General features: G+C 42.6%; 1 protein-coding gene across 3 annotated transcripts in view; it reads right to left on the bottom strand.

The window, feature by feature from the left end:
* Positions 1-19,336, bottom strand: part of myef2 (myelin expression factor 2) — a 64,174-nt gene that overhangs the window by 22,449 nt on the left and 22,389 nt on the right. Inside the window, exon 1 of one of the 3 annotated variants that reach the window (XM_043677341.1) lies at positions 6,181-6,368. The exons of the other annotated variants lie outside the window; for them this stretch is intronic. Within the exon in view, the coding sequence (XP_043533276.1) occupies positions 6,181-6,263 (83 nt within the window). The 5' untranslated portion in view covers positions 6,264-6,368. Of the gene's footprint in view, positions 1-6,180; positions 6,369-19,336 lie in introns of those variants that run through there. 3 annotated transcript variants of the gene reach the window in all.

Raw genomic sequence — 19,336 nt, 5'->3', positions numbered from 1 at the left:
TTGTAGCTCGGGTGCTCGTTGTTGTGGTTCTAGGATGTCACCTAGACAGGAGACGAAACGTCTGCAACAAATTCCCAGCTCGGCGAACAGAACCACAACAGCTTTGAGAGTCTACTTGTAGCATTTGGATTGCAGCAGTAGCTCATCACTACCTTCGAGGGCAGCTAGGAATAGGCAATAAATGCTGACCAGCCAGCAACGCCCAGATTCCAGAGAATTAAAAACATGCAGCGTCACAAATGCGCAAACGAATTATACGGAGTGGATTTTATTTCCTGCTTGGTGACATGCTTTCTCGCAGAACTATCAGGGCAGGCTGAATGAATGTTTAGATTTAATGGAATCATATGGTATAGAAGGCGGCTACACTGATAATCTTAAATTGGTTTCTAGTGTGATTCTTTGCACAGCCTTAATTATTTAATGAAGGATTTCCAGTCGCAGAATCTCATATGGTGGATATACTTTTCTCAGGTTTGCAAGCACAGACTGGTTGAGCACAATCAGAACACTGCAAATTATCAACCGGACATGCTGAGAATTACACCTAAAAAAAAATTTAAAGATCACTGCACTGTCATGCATTTGCATGTTGTACAAATTCCATAAATTCAAAATAGTCCCTGTTTTATGTAACCAAGAAGAGCTTGTATATTCATTGCATTTTTTTCATGGAATTAAAATGGGTCATGGAAACCACAAATCTCTGTTGCTTTCTCATGACAACACCCTGACCACAGTCTGGTCTAAGAATTAAGATTAACTGCCCTGGCTGCATTTTCATGCCAATGATAGCAGAATCAATATCACTTTCTTCTCAAGCTGTATAAATTGGTATCAGTTTTGTCTTCCCTAAATATGTTCCTCGCAAACTCGCTCTACTAAGTGCACAATTTAACTCTCTTCTTTTAGCAATGTTTACTTTTTGTATTACCAAGCATTTATTATACATATCACTAATAATATTATTCTTAAATATGAAAAAAAATCACTTTACACAACATCAGAAAGTTTAATATTAAACACTTCAAGATGTTCCAGGTAGAACTGAATTCCTTCCACAACAAACAGAATAGGTCTGGACCAGGAACTAGTTTTATGATTCATGAGCTAATAGTCTGTCCTTGCCCCAACTTTCAACTCTTCATCCTCCCTTGTTGATGATAATAAGCTTTAAAGAACTGCCTGAAGGATACTAAGAAATAGAAACAGGATAGGTCATACTGCACTTTGGGTCTGTACGATTATGGTTCATTGATTAGCTCAACTCCACCAACCCATGCCATATCCTTCGATTCTTGTTGTATCCAAGTATCTGCCTTATGCATACAGAGCATATATGACTCCATTGTACAAGAAAATTCCAAAAGAATAATTACAACCCTTTTAAAAAAAATTGTCATTTCAGTTGCAAATGGTTAAATACCTTATTTTGAAGTGGTGACCCCAAATTAGAAATCCCCAATCCAGGGAAACATCTTTCTAGTATGCACCCTGTCAAGCCCCTTAAGAATTTTATATTTCAATCAGATTTCCCAATATTCAGAATGACAGAACATAATCCTAGTCTACTCTACCATTCTCAAAGAACAGTCTCTGCCATCACAAGTACCAGTCTAGTCAACACACATTACACTCCCACAAAAGGCAAATATCTTTTCTTAGGTAAGGAGTGCTAACTGTACATTGTTTTTCCAATTTGGGCCCTTCCTGTCCCTTACACCATTGCAGCAGTATATCTTCACTGTTACACTATAACCACATGGTAACAAAATCTAAAATACCATCTAATTTCTTCCAATTAAATGTTGGCTAGTGGACCACGTGTTGACAGATCTCACTCAAAACTTTGTTCTCTGACAACAATCAGAAATTAAACTAGTTTACTCAGAACTTTGAGTCACATTTAATTCTGAAATGAACTTCTGACTTCATTTTTCTACGACCAAGATTGCCTTTTTCTACCTCTGCAATCTTGCCCAACTTTGCCGTGATCTTAGTTGATCTACTACTGAAACCCTCATTGATGCACTTATTATCATAGAATCTCTCGTGTAGAAACAGGCCATTAGGCGCAACAAGTCCACACCGACCCTCCAGAGAGTAACTCACTCAGACCTACTCCCCTACCCTATCATGCTACATTTATCTCTGACTAATGCACCTAACCTACACATCACTGAACACTCTGGACAACTTAGCATGGCCAATTCACCTAACTTGCACATCTTTGGATTGCGGGGGAAAACCGGCGCACCGGGAGGAAACCCACGCAGACACGGGGAGAACGTGCAAACTCGACTCAAAGTCAGCCCAGGCTGGAATCAAACTAGTATCCCTGGCGCAGAGGCATCAGTGCTAACCACTGAGCCACCTGTCTCCACACACCCTCGGCTGGTATCCCACATTCTACTCTCTCAATTTGTAGTCATCAAAAACTCAGCTGTTTGTGTTAATTTGCATAAAGTTCTGTTCACTATCACCCTTGTGACAGACTTACACTGGGTCCAGGCAAAGCAATGCCTTGATTTAAAAATGCTTATTGATTTACAATTCCTTCATAGCATTGCCTTTACCAACCTCAGACTTCTTCCAATTTCACAACCCTTCCTTAAATTACAGCCTCATTAATTCCCAAGTCATAACTGTGTCATTGCAATGGCTTATCTTTGCCATACCTTCAGAACAAAGGAGTTTATAGCCCAGGAATAGGCCCTTCGGCCCTCCAAGCCTGAGCCGATCCAAACGTACTGTCTAAACCTGTTGCTCAATTCCTAAGCATCTGTATCCCTCTACTCCCCACCTACTCATGCATTTATCCAGACAAATCTGAAATGAATCTACCATGCCTGCCTCTACACCTCTGCTGGCAACACATTCCAAATGCCCACTACCCTTTGCGTGAAGTAGAAAGTCTTCAACCATAGACCTTCTATCTAGCCTTATTCCTTTATCACTCCTTTAGAACTACCTCTGACCAAATTTTTGGCATTGTCTTACATGCTACAGGTATCATACCTTTTTATAAGTTTTGTTTGAAGTGGTTTGGGATTAAAGGCACTATATAAATGCAAGTTGAAAACTGCATGTTGTACCAGCAATTGACAGCACACTATAATTGTAGGCTGCAGGTGTCTACTATAGGCAAAAACAAATCAAAGGAAGTCATGATTTTACAAAATCATGGGTAAGGATAGGAATATTGTGTTTTAGAAAGCAAATTTAAGAAACTTATAATCAAACAGGCCAAATCTCTTATATGTCTGAATTTTAAAAAAATTAGCAGGTGTTTGATGAAATGAAAGGACATAATCGAAAGTTGAAGTTCAGACAACTAGGACCAGCAACCTTTCCACATGTTTCCTTTATATTTTCAAGGGATGAAGAGGCAAAGCTAGCATTTATTGGCCATTCATAATTGAACAGGATGGCTTGCTTAGCCATTTCAGAGGAAATCATGGCCTGACAGGATTGACCTGGGTCTCTGAATAGCTAGCCCAGTGACATTACCACTGAAACACCACCTTGTCTGCACAGAGGATACAGATAATGGGATGGTGGCATAAACGTAACATGATAATGACAACTCTCGTCGATTGTTGTAAAGTTCCATCTGGTTCATTAACGTCAGAGAGAAATCCATCATCCTTATCTAGTCTGGCCTACATTCAACTCCAAATCAGCATTGTGGTTAATTCTCAACTACCTAAGTAGTCCCAGAAAGTTACTTTGTTGAAGAACAATTAGGGAGGGATCAAATGCTGGCCTTGCCAAGGACACCACTGCGTATTAGAGAATAGAAAGGCAACACAATAATTCCCTACTCATATGAAATTTACATTTTCACAGCTCATCTTCGTGACATTAAATTTACTTGGAGGTTATTCATGTGGGGAAAACCACAAAACTCTACTCTCCACATAATATGATAGGATCTTAAATACACATGACAGATCCCTTTTTTCACCTCACATTCACATGGCACTTCTAATATAGCACATCTGCAGCTCAACTGTGCTGACCCTGCAACGGGACTGGAACCAACAACCTAACCTGGAATAATGCTATTAACCGAATCTTGTAATTTAGACTGGGGGGGGGGGGGGAAAGAGTGGGTACCAATCATTATCATCTCAACTATTAAAAGCAATTTGACTCTCAAAAACAAGATGCTGCTGCTTATATTGCTCAGTTCGACAATGCTAAATTGGTTGTTTGGCACGGTGCTGAAACGGACAGGAATGTTCCCTCGCAGTTGGGGGAACACTTCAGTGGTCCAGGACATTCGACCTCGGACCTTCAGGTGACCACCCTCCAAGGCGGACTTCAGGACAGGCAGCAGCGAAAAGTGGCCGAGCAGAGGCTGATAGCTAAGATCGGTACCCATAGGGAGGGCCTCAACCAGGCAATTTTGTTCATATCACATTACAGGTGACCACCATTGCATTACACACACACACACACACACCCTCTCAGAGACTTAGACCACTCAACATTCATGCACATACTCTCTCTCAGACACTCACAACCCCCCACTCCAGACACGCATACACATTCCCACATTCACTCCCTCACAGACTTAAGACACTCTACACTCACTACACACTCTCTCTCACACACTCACAATCCCCAACCCAGACAGACAAAAACTCACACGCATACATATTTTGTGGGGTGAATTTGTACTTGCAGAGTTACATTGTACTTTGCTCAAAACTGCATGAATTCATGTAAAACTGTTATCTCACTTTTTAGATTAGAATCAATCTAAACATGACATAGATATGGAAAACAGGAGACTAACACCTTCAACATATTGTCTAGCTATCACCCATTGTTGCAGCTAACCCGAGAATGCAGCTTTTTAAAAAATGGTTTTGTGATTTACACATGAAAGAAGTGAAACTATCATGGTATTCAAACAGATGAAAGACTCAACAGACAATCAAGGTATTTTCCAATGTATAATTTCAGTTACATCACACTGTAAATTTTTGCTATAAATTCTGTGTTTTAGGATTGAGTCCTCCACTATCACCTGAAGGAGTGACGCTCCGAAAGCTAGCGTGCTTCCAATTAAACCTTTTGGACTATAACCTGGTGTTGTGAGGTTTTTAACTGGGAAAAATCTGTAAGCCATGGAATATATTAGATAATTATCTGGCAGCTTGATAAATCGGGGTTGTACTATTAGCTGGAAACTGAAACAGCGTTCCAATGGAACTAGCAATAGGGAGACGATAAATCGGCTAAATTCATTACCATAAGTTGGCTATTGGTACCGTTGCAAGGACTGTACAAAACACATAAGCAATCGCAATTTTCATTAGGATAGTTTTCCACAATCATTCGTAGAAAATGCTCTCATCCTCAATGTTACAGTTAAAGTGCCTTCTTGCAGGCTGAGAAATATTTTATTTCCAATAGGCAATTTTGTTCTATACTTATATTTAAATATGTAAAACGTTTACCGAGAACCACGTGCGTATTTCTTTGTTAGACGTACAATGAAACAGTTGCAGAAATTCCCCCAGATTACGGAAAAAAGGTACAAGAATAAAGAGGAAAATATTTCGAGAATAAACCGAAGAGAGTTGGAGCCAGGTCGTGTGATGTGCAGTTTAGAAACTACTACATACATTAACTCCCCAACCTACACTAGGAGAATTTAATCAAGCGTATAGTTCTCAAAAAGACGAACAAATTCCTTTGCCCAAGGCTACAAGTAAAACTGTTTCCGCCACACTGTAGCAGCCCACAAATATGATTCACGTTTCCACATTGTAACTACTTTCCCATCAAACAGGAAAAGACAAAAAAAAAATCACGAATTTGCGTTGTGTATAAACTGTAGAGAAAAAACCCCGCAGGGTTAAAACATCAAATTTTCAGGCGAAAAAGATAGTTGCAGTAGAGATCCAGATCAAACTGCACGACAAAGCGAATACTACATCGCGCTAACTGTAACAGAGGCGTTAAAAAGACCGGCTTCTACACCGACAAGGAGCTTCGGGCCTCCGAGAGGAGCCGGACACACAGTCGGCTTAATAGTAAGAATTTTAAAACGAGACAGAGAGAGGGTGGCCGTCTGAGCGGACAGCCCGGCCCGAGGCCTGGAACCGGGGGCCCAGGGACAGTAGCAAATGGACTCCGCGGCTGGATACGACAATATTCATTTACATTTTAATGGGCGCCTCGTTGTCTTCGTGCGGAGCATTTTCCAGGTTCGGCTCTGCCTGCGTCTCCTCTTTGAGCTCCTCCATCGCGGTTCTCGTTGAAAGGGCGGGCGAGCGAGCGATCGAGCGTCCGTCCGAGTTCACGGCCTTTGAGGCAGGAGCCGCCGCGCGCCCCTCCCCTCCCCCTCCCACGTCACCCTCTGATCTCGCGATAACTCCCGACCCTCACTCTCAAACACCCAGCCTCTCCACAGTACAAGCCTCAGCTTCACACGGCAGCACTGCGGTCTTCGAGGCGCGTTCTTCCAAAATCAGCCGGTTAGACCACAGACTGGTGTTGCGTGATTTTTTTTACATTTTGTCCAACACCGCCACCTCCAAACCTGAACAATCTAAGTGCTCTCTCTGCTCTCAGCCACAGTACAGTGTACCCTAGGGCTGTCAATAAGGTAAAACCTCTCGGTGTGCTTGACAGGGGATGAGGAGAAAGTGAGGTCTGCAGATGACGGGATGAAAATTCCCTATGTTCACTTTATTTGTGAAATGTAATCACTGGAAGAATTTTCCTGATCGCATGTACGTTCTTGAGAGAAGGGTCTGTTTCCATGCTGTACATTTCTATGACTCTAAGTGTTACTGGATTTGAAACAGGTCGTACCAGACTTGCTGAATTCCTTCAGACACCTGTTTTTGTGCGTTACTGGAATAAACTCGTTTGGTTATGCATCTTATATATGTCAACTTTGGTCACGTCATTTATTTATGTAAAAACCAGAAGAACTCCGGCTGTTGTAAATCATTTATTTATATAATTTTTATGTAATACAATATATTTTTGAATTCAAAACTGCTTCTCAGATGCTGTGCATTTCCAGGATTACTTTTCAATTTTGCCATCAAATAAACGGTTTGACATCCAGGAATACCACACAAATAGAAAAATAACTTATTTCTCCCATTGTTCAACTGCACATATTTTAAGAATTATATGGAAATTATGTCAAATTAAGAGACTGACAAATGGAGAGATACTACTACAATTTTATTCAACACTTCTTGGGATCAGAGTACTTGAATATTTGTCCATAAAATTTGTGCGGGTGTTTGCGCTTGAGGTTACAATTAACATCCATTTCAGGGCAACTCCCTCCACAGGGAATCTGAGACGTGGGAACAGAACAATCAGCATGGGTAATGAGTCATGTAGAGTCTAAATCAGGCAATGCAAGTTATTAAAAATAAAGAACTGCAGATGCAGGATAGCTAAAATAAAGACTGCTGGAGAAACTCAACCAGCAGCATCTACAGAGAGAAAAAAAGAGTTAATGTGTCAAGTCTGATGTGACTCTTCCTTGGAAATGAAGGGGGCAAAATAAGGTTGGGGAGGAGGAGTAAACATAACAGATTGGTGAGGCTCATAGCAAAACACAAAGGATAGTCCTAGATATTTTCAAGTCACTGTATTCAAAGATGCTACAATACACCCTAACAGCATCTGAGACTTGAACCCAGGCTTCCTGGCTCGGAGGTAGGGACACTATCACTGCACCACAAGGACCTTAAAAGGTGGTACTAATGGTATTACAGGACCATCATAGATGTCAAACAGGTGCAGAAAATTGGTCAATTCTGCTGAAAGCAAACCCATTTTCATGCCGAGTAGAAAGTGAGGACTGCAGATGCTGGAGATCGAAGTTGAGACTGTGGTGCTGGAAAAGCATAGCAGGTCAGGCAGCATCTGAGGAGCAGGAGAATCGATATTTCGGGCATAAGCCCTTCAGACATTGTCATGCCTCATAAGTTCTTGCACTGGAAATAAAGCCTCACTATTTCCCAAATTGTCACAAAAATTAAAATTTTCTTCAGATTACACAAAGTCCCGATTTACCTGCTGGATAAACCTAAGCTTGGTTGGGGTAAAAAAAAACTGCAGATGCTGGAATCCAAAACAGACAGGCAGGAGGCTGGAAGAACATAACAGGCCAGGCAGCAACAGGAGGTGGAGAAGTCAATGTTTTCGGTGTAACCCTTCTTCAGGACTGGGTGGGTGTGGGGGGAGCTGCAGATAAAGGGGGTGGTGGAGGCACAGTGAAGTAGAGATAGGTGAAGACAGGTGGAGAGTATGACTTGGTTGGTCAGTGGAAAGAATGAATCCAGTTGGTGGCAGGGAGCAGTGGAAGAAAGGGGTAGGGGCCTGGAAGGGAGGTTGTTTGAAATTGGAGAACTCAATGTTGAGTCCCCCGAGCTGTAGGCTGCCCAGGCGGAAGGTGAGGTGCTCCCCTAATTTGTGCTGTGGTTCGTTTTGGTAATGGAGGAGGCCAAGGATGGTCATGTCAGAAAGGGAGTGGTTGGGGGAACTGAAATGGCCAATAACTTCCCTCCCCATCCCCGACTCCCTTCCAAGCCCCTCCCCTGTTCCACTGCTCCCTGCCACCAACTGGATTCATTCCTCTCCCTGTCTTCACCTATCTCCACTTTATCACCCTGCCCCTACCACCTCCTTTATCTGCAGCTGCCCCCCACACTCACAGCCAGTACTGAAGAAAGGTTACACCTGAAACGTCGACTTCTCCACGCCCTGATGCTTCCTGGCTGGATAAACCCAAGCAAACAGAAAAGATTGACCAGATTTCTGTAGTTAACAAAATCTATTTTTTATTCCAAGTAAATAGATCTTAATCACAGACAAACAACTATAAATTGTCAATCTGTAATTACACTCAGAGTCACAGAGATGTACAGTATGGAAACAGACCCTTCGGTCAAACCCGTCCATACCGATCAGATATCCCAACCCAATCTAGTCCCACCTGGCCCATATCCCTCCAAAACCTTCCTATTCAAATGCCCATCCAAATGCCTTTTAAATGTTGCAATTGTACCAGCCTCCACCACTTCCTCTGGCAGCTCATTCCATACACGTACCACCCTCTGTGTGAAAACGTTGCCCCTTAGGTCTCTTTTATATCTTTCCCCTCTCACCCTAAACCTATGCCCTCTAGTTCTGGACTCCCTGATCCCAGGGAAAAGACTTTGCCTATTTACCCGATCCATGCCCCTCAATTTTGTAAACATCTATAATATCACTCCTCAGCCTCTGACGCTCCAGGGAAAACAGCCCCAGCCTGTTCAGCATCTCCCTATAGCTCAAAACCTCCAACCCTCGCAACATGCTTGTAAATCTTTTCTGAATCCTTTCAAGTTTCACAACATCTTTCCGATAGGAAGGAGACCAGAATTGCACGCAATATTCCAACAGTGGCCTAACCAATGTCCTGTACAGCCACAACATGACCTCCCAACTCCCGTACTCAGTACTCTGACCAATAAAGGAAAGCATACCAAATGCTTTCTTCACTATCCTATCTACCTGCGACTCCACTTTCAAGGAGCTTCAAACCTGCACTCCAAGGTCTCTTTGTTCAGCAACACTCCCTAGGACCTTACCATTAAGTGTATAAGTCCTGCTAAGATTGCTTTTCCCAAAATGCAGCACCTCTCATTGACCTGAATTAAACTCCATCTGCCACTTCACAGCCCATTGGACCATCTGGTCAAGATCCTGTGTAATCTGAGGTAATCCTCTTCGCTGTCCACTACACCTCCAACTTTGGTGTCATCTGCAAACTTACTAACTGTACAGAGTCTAGATTAGAGTGGTGCTGGAAAAGCACAGCAGTTCAGGCAGCATCCAAGGAGCAGTAAAATCGACATTTCGGGCAAAAGCCCTTCATCAGGAATACAGTTAACTGTACCTCTTATGCTCGCATCCAAATCATTTATGTAAATGACAAAAAGTAGAGGACCCAGCACCGAACCTCGTGGCACTCCACTGGTCACAGGCCTCCAGTCTGAAAAACAACCCTCCACCACCACCCTCTGTCTTCTACCTTTGAGCCAGTTCTGTATTCAAATGGCTAGTTCTCCCTGTGTTCCGTGAGATCTAACCTTGCTGATCAGTCTCCCATGGGGAACCTTGTCGAATGCCTTACTGAAGTCCATATAGATCACATCTACCGCTCTGCCCTCATTAATCCTCTTTGACACACATGTACAGACAGACTAATGAACTACTAGTCATAGAGTCATAGAGATGTACTGCACAGAAACTGATCCTTTGATCCAACTCGTTCATGCCAACCAGAGATTTGTATGTGAACACAGGAAGTATATTTAGTAAGATTGCAGATGATATCAAAATTGGAGGTGTAGCGGACTACGAAGAATGCTATCTCAGATTACAACGGGATCTTGATCAGATGAGCCATTGAGCCGAGGAGTGACAAATGGAGTTTAATTTAGATAAATGTGAAGTGTTGCATTTTGGAAAGGCAAATCAGGGCAGGACTTAAGACACATAATGGAAAGGTCCTGAGGAGTGTTGCTGAACAAAGAGACCTTGAGGGGCCCAACAATCACTGCCCTAGCTTCCCACAGTTCTAGGTTATAGAGTCCTACAGCATGGTGAGCAAACTGTTGACCAAAACACCCATCAACACTAACTCCACTTGGCCCATATCCTTCTAACCCTTCCCTCTCCATGTTTTTATCCAAATGCATTTTTAAATGGTGTTAATGTACCCGCCTCAACCACTTCCACTGGCAGCTTATTCCATAGTCATACAACCCTGTGTAAAAATGCTACCTTTTTATTCTTTCCCCTCCAACCTTAAACTGATGCCTTCTTGTCCTTGATTCCCTAATCCTGGGAAGAAAATTGAGTGCATTCACCCTATCCATTCCTCTCATGATCTTATGCACTTCTACAAGATCCCCCCTCAGTCTCCTATGCTCGAAAGAAAGAAGTTCTAGCTTGCCCAACCTCTCCCTATAACTCAGGCCCCTGAGTCCCAGCAACATCCTTGCAAATTTCATCTGCACTCTTTCCAGTTTAATAACATCCTTCCTACAGCAAGGTGACCAAAACTGCACAGGACATTAATGAGGCCGCACTCTAAGTGCAGCCTCACTAATGTCCTGTACAACTACAACATAGCTTCCCAACTTCTGTACTCAATGCCCTGACTGAAGGCCAGTGTGGCAAAAGCCTTCTTCACTGCCCTGTCTACCTGTGATTACATTTTCAGAGAACCTGAACTCCACTACACTCCTGAAGGCCTACCATTCACCATGAAACTCCTCCCTTGATTTGACTTTTCAAAATGCAAGACATCACACATCTATATTAAACTTAATTTGCCATTTCTTGGCCCACTTCCCTAGCTGATCAAGGTCCTGCTGCAAATTCTGAGAACCTTCCTCAATGTCCATGATACCACCTATTTTAATGTCATCAGCAAACTTACTAATCATGCCTTGTACATTCTCATGATATAGATAACAAATAACAGTGGAACCAGGACTGACATATGAGGCACTCCACTAGTCACAGGCCCCCAGTCTGACAAGTATCCTTCCACTATTACCCTCTGCTTCCTAGCATCAAGCCAATTGTGTATCCAATTTGCTGGCTCCCCCTAGATTCCATGCAATCTAACCTTGCAGAGAAAATTACCATGTGGAACCTTATCAAAGGCCTTACTGAAATCCACATTGACTATGTCTACCACCCTGTCCTCATCAACCTTCCTGATCACTGCATTAAAGAACTCCAACACATTTGTGAAGCATGATTTCCCACGCACAAAGCTATGCTGACTATGCCTACTCAAACCCTATCTTTTCAAATGTACATATATCTTATCTCAGAAATTTACTTACCACAGATGTTAGGCTCACTGTTCTATAGTTCCCAGGTTTTTCTTGCAACCCTTCTTGAATAGGGGTACAATATTTGCTACCCTCCAGTCTTCTGGGACCTCACCCGTGGCTAATGATCATGCAAAAATATCAGCCAGGGCTCCTGTAATTTCTTCTCAAGCCTCTTGCTGCGTTCGTGGATGTATCTGGTCTGGACAAGGAGATTTATCCACCTTCATACATTCTAATACATCCAACACTTCCTCTACTCTGATTTGGACATTCCAAGGTATCACCACTAATTTCCCTAAGATCTGAAGTCTTCAGACTTTCTCCATGGTTAACACAGAGGAGAAATATTCATTGAGGACCTTGCCCATCTCCTGCAGTTCAACACATACATGTCCACATTTGTCCTTGAGGGGTCCTATTCTCTGTCCAGTTATTCCTTTTCCTTTAATATACTTAAAGAACCTCTTTGGATTCACCCTAATCTTCTCAGCCAAGGCTATCAGGTGCCTCATTTTTACCCTCCTGGTTTCCTTCTTCAGTAAATTTCTGTATCCCCAACATACCTCGAGAAATTCCCTTGATTCCAGCTGCCTGTACCTGAGCCATACCTCCTTTTTTCTGGTCAAAGCCTCAATATCTCTTGTCACCCAGGGTTCCGTATTCCGGTCAACCTTATCTTTCACACTCACAGAAACGTACAAACTTTGAACTCTAGCTATCTCACTTTTAAAGGCCTCCCACTTGCCCGAGATCTCTGCCTGCAAACAAACTACTCCAATCAAACCCACAAACTCCTGTCTAATTCCATCTAAATTTGCCTTGTCCCAAGTTAGAACTTGAACCTGCGGACCAGTTTTGTCCCTCTCCAAAACTATTTTAAAATTAATAGAACTATGGTCCCTGGTCCCAAAGTGCTCCCCCAATGTCACCTCCAACACCTGTCCTTCCCTATTTCCCAAAAGTAGATTGAGTTTTGTCCCTTCCCAAGTAGGACCCTCTATATACTGCTTGAGGAAACTTGCCTGAATGCACTAAACAAATTCCACCTCATCTAAATCCTGAATGCTCTGGCAATCTCAAATTATGCCAGGAAAATTAAAATATGTTGACAATGACAACCCTATTGCTCCTGCAAGTCTCCCCAATCTCCCTACATATTTGTTCCTCTAATTTCCATTGACATTTGGGGACATATAGTACAACCCCAATAACACCACCATCCCCTTATTTCTTAGCTCCACCCACAAAGTCCCACTGGATGATTCTTCAGTAATTTCATTGCTGATTACTGCTGTGATACTCACCTTAATCAAAAATGCAACTTCCCCTCCCTTCTTTCCACCACCTGTGTCCCACCTAAAGCACCTGTGTTATAGGTGGAGGAAACAACTGAGAAAGCAGTTAAATAACCCCAGTCCACATCGTTCACCAAAATAATTCATTTGTTTGCCATCATTTTCTGTTCTTCATCAATCTTTCCTCCAGGTTCTTTTCACTACTTCACAGGGGGCACAGGCAATTGGTACACTAAATGCAAACCCTCTTACTGGTAAAAGGCCACAGTTTACAACAACTGATGAGGGAAAATAATCAGCTCTGTTCAAGCTTTAGGTATTTTTCTGGACAGAAAGACAAACTATCTGTCTTTGCAGCCATCCAAAGGCTTCTGCTCCAATTGTTTACACCCACAAGCTATTCAGCTACCCAGCTGCAAATCATGTAGTTTTTGTCAAGCTGATGGTCTGTGGCATCCACAATGAGTCACGACCCCAATTAGCCAGCTGAATCTCATTTGGCACACACCCCTGGGGTCAGCCCATCTACAGACAGCTTCCCCCACTGCTTCAAAGAAACAGCAGTGTTAACAGAATTTACATTGAGTTGCATTTCCTTCCACAATTCTTGGTTTTAAAATAGTGCTTTTCCTATTTCAGTCCACAATCAAAAGTACAGAAAAATAAGAAGCTACAATCTTTACACCATGGGGTGGGGGAGTTGTAATCAAAATGGAGGACAGTGTTCATGGACTGAAGTTGTTGAACTCATAAATGAAAGCCGTAAGGTACATAAGCAGAAAATGAGGTGTTGTTTCTCCAGTTTGCACTGTGTTTCACTGGGCCACCGCAGCAGGCCCAGGATAGAAAAGATAGCGTGACAGCAAGATGCTGTATTGAAATGGCAAGTAACTGGATGGTCTGGGTCAGTCAGAGTCAGAGAGTCATACTGTACGAAAACAGGCCCTTCAGCCCAGCTCATCCATGCTAGCCAGATTTCCAAAACTGAACAAAATGTGTTTACCTGTGTTTGGGACATAGCCTTCTAAACATTCCTATCCATATACCTATCCAAATTTTTAAAAAAAGTTCTAATTTTTTTTGTCTCTACCACTTCATCTAGAAGCTTGCTCCATATACATAGTCTAATGGCAGAATGAAGGTGTTCCACAAAGTCACCCAGTCTGCACTAATCAGTCCATAAGACATAGGAGCAGAAATTAGGCAATTCAGCCCATTAAGTCTGTCCCGTCATTCAATCATGGCTTATACGTTTCTCAACCCCATTCTCCCACTTTCTCACCGTAACCATTGATCCCCTTAATACTCAAGAACCTATCTATATCAGTCTTAAATATACTCAATGACCTGGCCTCCACAGCCTTCTGTGGCAATGAATTGGATAGATTCACCACGCTCTGGCTGAAGACGTTTCTCCTCATCTCCGTTCTATCTTCCCTTTACTCTAAGACTGAGCCTTTGGATCCTTGTCTTTCCTACCAATGGATACATCTTCCCAATAACTACTCTGTCCAGGCCATTCAATAGTCTGTATGTTTCAATTAGATCTCCCCTCATCCTTCGGAACTCCATTGTGTACAGACCCAGAGTCTTCAAAGATTCCTCATACGTTATGCTTTACATTCTCGTGAACCTCCTTTGAACATGCTTCAGGGCCAGTCTATCCTTCCTGAGATATGGGGCCCAAAACTGCGCACAATATTCCAAATGTGGTCTGACCAGACCCTTATGGAGCCTCAGAAGTACATCCCTGCTTTTATATTCAAGTCCTCTCAAAATAAATGCCATCATTGCATTTGCCTCCCTAACTACTGACTCACCCTGCATGTTTACATTGAGAGAATCTTGGACTAGAACTCCCAAGTTTCTTTGCACTTCAGACTTCTGAATTTTCTCCCTATTCAGAAAACAGTCTATGCCTCTATTCTTCCTCCCAAAGTGCGTGACCTCACATTTTTCCACACTGTACTCCATCTGCACTTTGCCCACTCTCCTAACCTGTCCATAACCTTCTGCAGCTTTCCCATCTCCTCAATGCTACCTGTCCCTCTACCTATCTTTGTATCATTTGCATGCTTAGCCAGAATGCCTTCGGTTCCTTCATCTAGATGGTTAATGTATAAAGTGAAAAGTTGAGCCTTGCGGAACACCACTTGTCATCCTGAGAAGGACCTGTTTATCCCCACTCTCTGCTTTCTGCCAGACAGCCAAGCTTCTATCCATGCTAACACCTTGCCTCTAACACCATGGGCCTTTACATTACTCAGTAGCTTCCTGTGTACCAACTTGTCAAAGGCCTTCTTGAAGTCCAGGTAGATAACATCTATTGGCTCTCCTTGGTTTAACCAGCTCGTCACTTTCTCAAAGAATTCTAGCAGATTTGTCAGGCATGACCTCCCCTTGATGAAACAAGCTGACTTTGCCCTATTTTACCATAAACTTCCAAGTATTCAGAAATCGGATCCTTCACAACCAATTTACCCACGACCGAGGTTAGGCTAACTGAAGTATAATTTTCCATGTTTTGTCTTACTCCATTTTTAAATGGGGTGTCACATTAGTGATTTTCCAGTCTTCTGGAACCCTCCCTGATTCTAGCGATTTTTGAAACATTACCACGAATTCAAGGTTCATGTAAAAATTTGTAGCTCGGGTGCCGTTTGACTTAGTTGTGGGTATGATCGCTAAGCTGGGAAGTTGATTTGCAGAAATTTCGATCCCTGTCTAGGGGACATCTTCAGTGCTTTGAAGCCTCCTATAAGCCGCTGCTGTACTGTGTCTCTGGAATTTATTTGGTTCTGTTGCTGCTGCTTCCAGTTGTTCATTGTATTGGCTGGTATATTGGTCCATGTGCTTGTTGATGGAGTCGATGGATGAGTGCCATGCTTCTAGAAATTCTCTTGGCTGTCCTCTGTTTGACTTGTCTTATGATAGTGAGGTAGTGAATTACATTGTGGAATGTCCTCATCGATTTGTTTGTATGTTAGGCATCTGTGGATGAAGTTGCGGGGATATCCTTTCTTGGTGAATACTCTGTAGAGGTGTTCGTCTTCCTCCCTTCGTAGGTCGGAAGTGTTGTAGCCCTTTTGAAGAGGTCCTAATGCAGCTTCTTTTGTATGTGTTCAGGTGGTTGCTGTTTTAGTTCAGGACCTGGTCAGTCTGTGTGGCTTTCCTGTGTACTTTTCTGGTGCATTACCTCTCTGTGTTCTTTCTACTGTTATGAAGATGTGGAGGTGCTGTACCTTTAGGAGAATTAAAAGCTCGCAGTGACAGTACCAAGTGTTCTCAATAAGATATAATGTAAACATGACAGTTACTCAAACACTTGGGTGTGTCAGAGAAACAGACAAATACAGTAGAGGTAGAAAAACTTAAATTACAATTGAGGAAAATGGAGTTAGAAGATAGAGAAAGGGAAAGAGAGAGAGAAGAAAGAGCAAGAGGAGAGGGAGAGAGAGGGAAAAGAGAGAGAAGGTTCTTGGCTGAGCAAAGAGAGAGAAGAAAGGGAGAGAGAAGAAAGGGAGAGAAGAGAGAGAGAAGAAAGGGAGAGAGAAGAGAGAGAGGAAAAAAGAAAGAGCAAGTTCTTAGCTGAACAAAAAGAGAGCATTTGAACTTGAGAAGTTGCGACTTAGCAAAGTCAAGTTAACAGGATGGAGATTAAAAGAGAAGGTAGTGATATAAATAAATATGTCAAAACTCTGCCACATTTTAATGAGAAATATGTTGAAGCCTTCTTTATTTCATTTGAAAAATTGACTAGACAGATGAAGTGGTTCGAGGATTTATGGGTAATGCTAGTTCGGACTAAACTGATAGGCAGAGCTAGTGAAGTATTTGCTGTACTGTCAGATGAGGTGTCAAGAGGTTAAACAGGCTATTATGAAGCATATAGAGAGCGGTTCAAAAACACAATGAAGGAACCAGGTCAGACTTATGTTGAGTTCGAAAGAATTAAACAAAGTCATTTTGATTGATGGGTGCATGCTTTGAAAATAGACAGGACACTTGAGGCTCTCAGAGAGATTATTCTGCTGGAGGAGTTTAAAAACTCACTTCCAGAGATGGTAAGAATTCACGTGGAGGAACAGAAAGTTCAGGAAGTGAAAAGGGCAGCAGAATTAGCAGATGAGTACATGTTGGTGCATAAGACAAGCTTCAGGCCAGAATTTCGACCTGAGAGGGATAGAAATTGGGAGAAGGGGAGATCCTACACTATGAAACCAAGAGTATCTTATCACAGGATAAAAAAGAAACCCAAGAGGATGGAAAGGAGGTGAAAAGCCTCAGGTATTTCCACTGTGGTAAAATGGTACATGTAAAGTCATGGTGCTGGTCGTTAAAGAAAGGTGCTGTGGGAAATGATGTGGTAAAGGAAGCTAAGCCAGTGGTATTAGTGAAGGTAGTAAAGGAGACCCCAAGAAGAGGCAAGGAGCTGCAGGAGAGTGCACAGCCTAGGCAGGGGCTGGGTATGGAGTTAGTGCCTGATCTCTACAAAGAATTCACCTCTGTGGGTAAAATTTACTCAGAAAGGACAGGGGAAGAAGGACAAGAGATATGATTAACAGAGATACAGGATCTAACCAGTCGCTGATAGTAAGAGATGAGCGAATATGCACTCTTTCTGATATGTTACCCAACAGTGTGGTAATTTGTGGGATAGATGGACAGAAATATAGCATTCCCCGAGCAGGTTGGAGTGCCAACTCCAGACTGGGGAAGTTACAGTGGAAGTGATTGACAGAATGTCAGTTCCAGGAATTCAGTGTGTTCTTGGGAATGATTTAGCAGGATCTAAGGTGGGAGAGACACCCCTTGTTGTGGAGAAGCCCAAGAAACTGAGGAATTAAAACAGAAAGATCCTGATATTTTCCAATTCTGTGTTGTAATCAGACCCACTATCCTAAGTCAAGAGAAAGATGAAGGAGTTCAGGTTCAGTTAGCAGATACCCTGCTGACGTAATGATGCAGGGAAAACCTGAACAGGCATAGGGTCAGACAGAAGTGTTTAATCCTGAAAGGCTAAGAGACTTGCAACAGCAAGACAAGACAATAAAAGATATAAATGCAGATGCATACTCTGAAAAGGAGGAATATTCCAGAGGGTTATTATCTGAAAGATAGAATCCCAAGGAGAAAATAGAGATCACAGCAGGTTAGTTCAGCGGAGAACGGGGCCGAAGTGCACCAGATTGTGTTGCCGCCGGGAACTACCTATAGGAGGTCACCTTGGGGTACAAAACACTCAGGCTAAGGTACAAAAACATTTTTATTGGCCTGGAATGTACAAGGATGCGGTTAACTTTTGCTATACGTGTCATACATGCCAAGGGGTAGGTAAGCCACAGGCGGTAATAAAACCAGCACCGTTGTTGCCAATTCCTGCATTTGAAGAACTTTTCACACGGGTTAGAATTGATTATGTAGGTCCCCTCCCGAGAACTAAAAGTTAACAAGTACTGGTTCACAATAATGCATGTGTCTACCAGATTTCCGGAGGCAATTCCATCACAGAGTATCAAGGCAAAAAGGGTACATAGAACATTACAGAGCAGTACAGGCCCTTCGGCCCTCGATGTTGCGCCGACCTGTCATACCAATCTGAAGCCCATCTAATCTACACTATTCCATATGCTTGTCCAATGACAACTTAAATGTACATAAAGTTGGCAAAGCATCCCATACCTTACTACTCTCTGAGTAAAGAAACTACCTCTGACATCTGTCCTATATCTATCACCCCTCAATTTAAAGCTATGCCCCCTCGTGCTCACCGTCACCAATCTTGGAAAAAGGCTCGCCCTATCCACCCTATCTAACCCTCTGATTATATGTCTCTGTTAAGTCACCTCTCAACCTTCTTCTCTCTAACGAAAATAGCCTTAAGTCCCTCAGCCTTTCCTCGTAAGACCTTCCCTCCATACCAGGTAACATCCTAGTAAATCTCCTCTGCACCCTTTCCAAAGTTTCCACATCCTTCTTATAATGCAGTGACCAGAACTGTACACAATACTCCAAGTGCGGCCACACGAGAGTTTTGTACAGCTGTAGCATAACCTCATGGTTCCAGAACTCGATCTCTCTATTAATAAAAGCTAAAACACTGTATTCCTTCTTAACAACCCTGTCAACCTGGGTGGCAACTTTCAAGGATCT

Source organism: Chiloscyllium plagiosum, chromosome 36 (genome assembly GCF_004010195.1).
Source record: "Chiloscyllium plagiosum isolate BGI_BamShark_2017 chromosome 36, ASM401019v2, whole genome shotgun sequence".
Lineage (NCBI taxonomy): Eukaryota > Metazoa > Chordata > Chondrichthyes > Orectolobiformes > Hemiscylliidae > Chiloscyllium > Chiloscyllium plagiosum.
The sequence above is the reverse complement of the archived record's forward strand: the minus strand, read 5'-3'. Positions and strand labels throughout refer to the sequence as shown.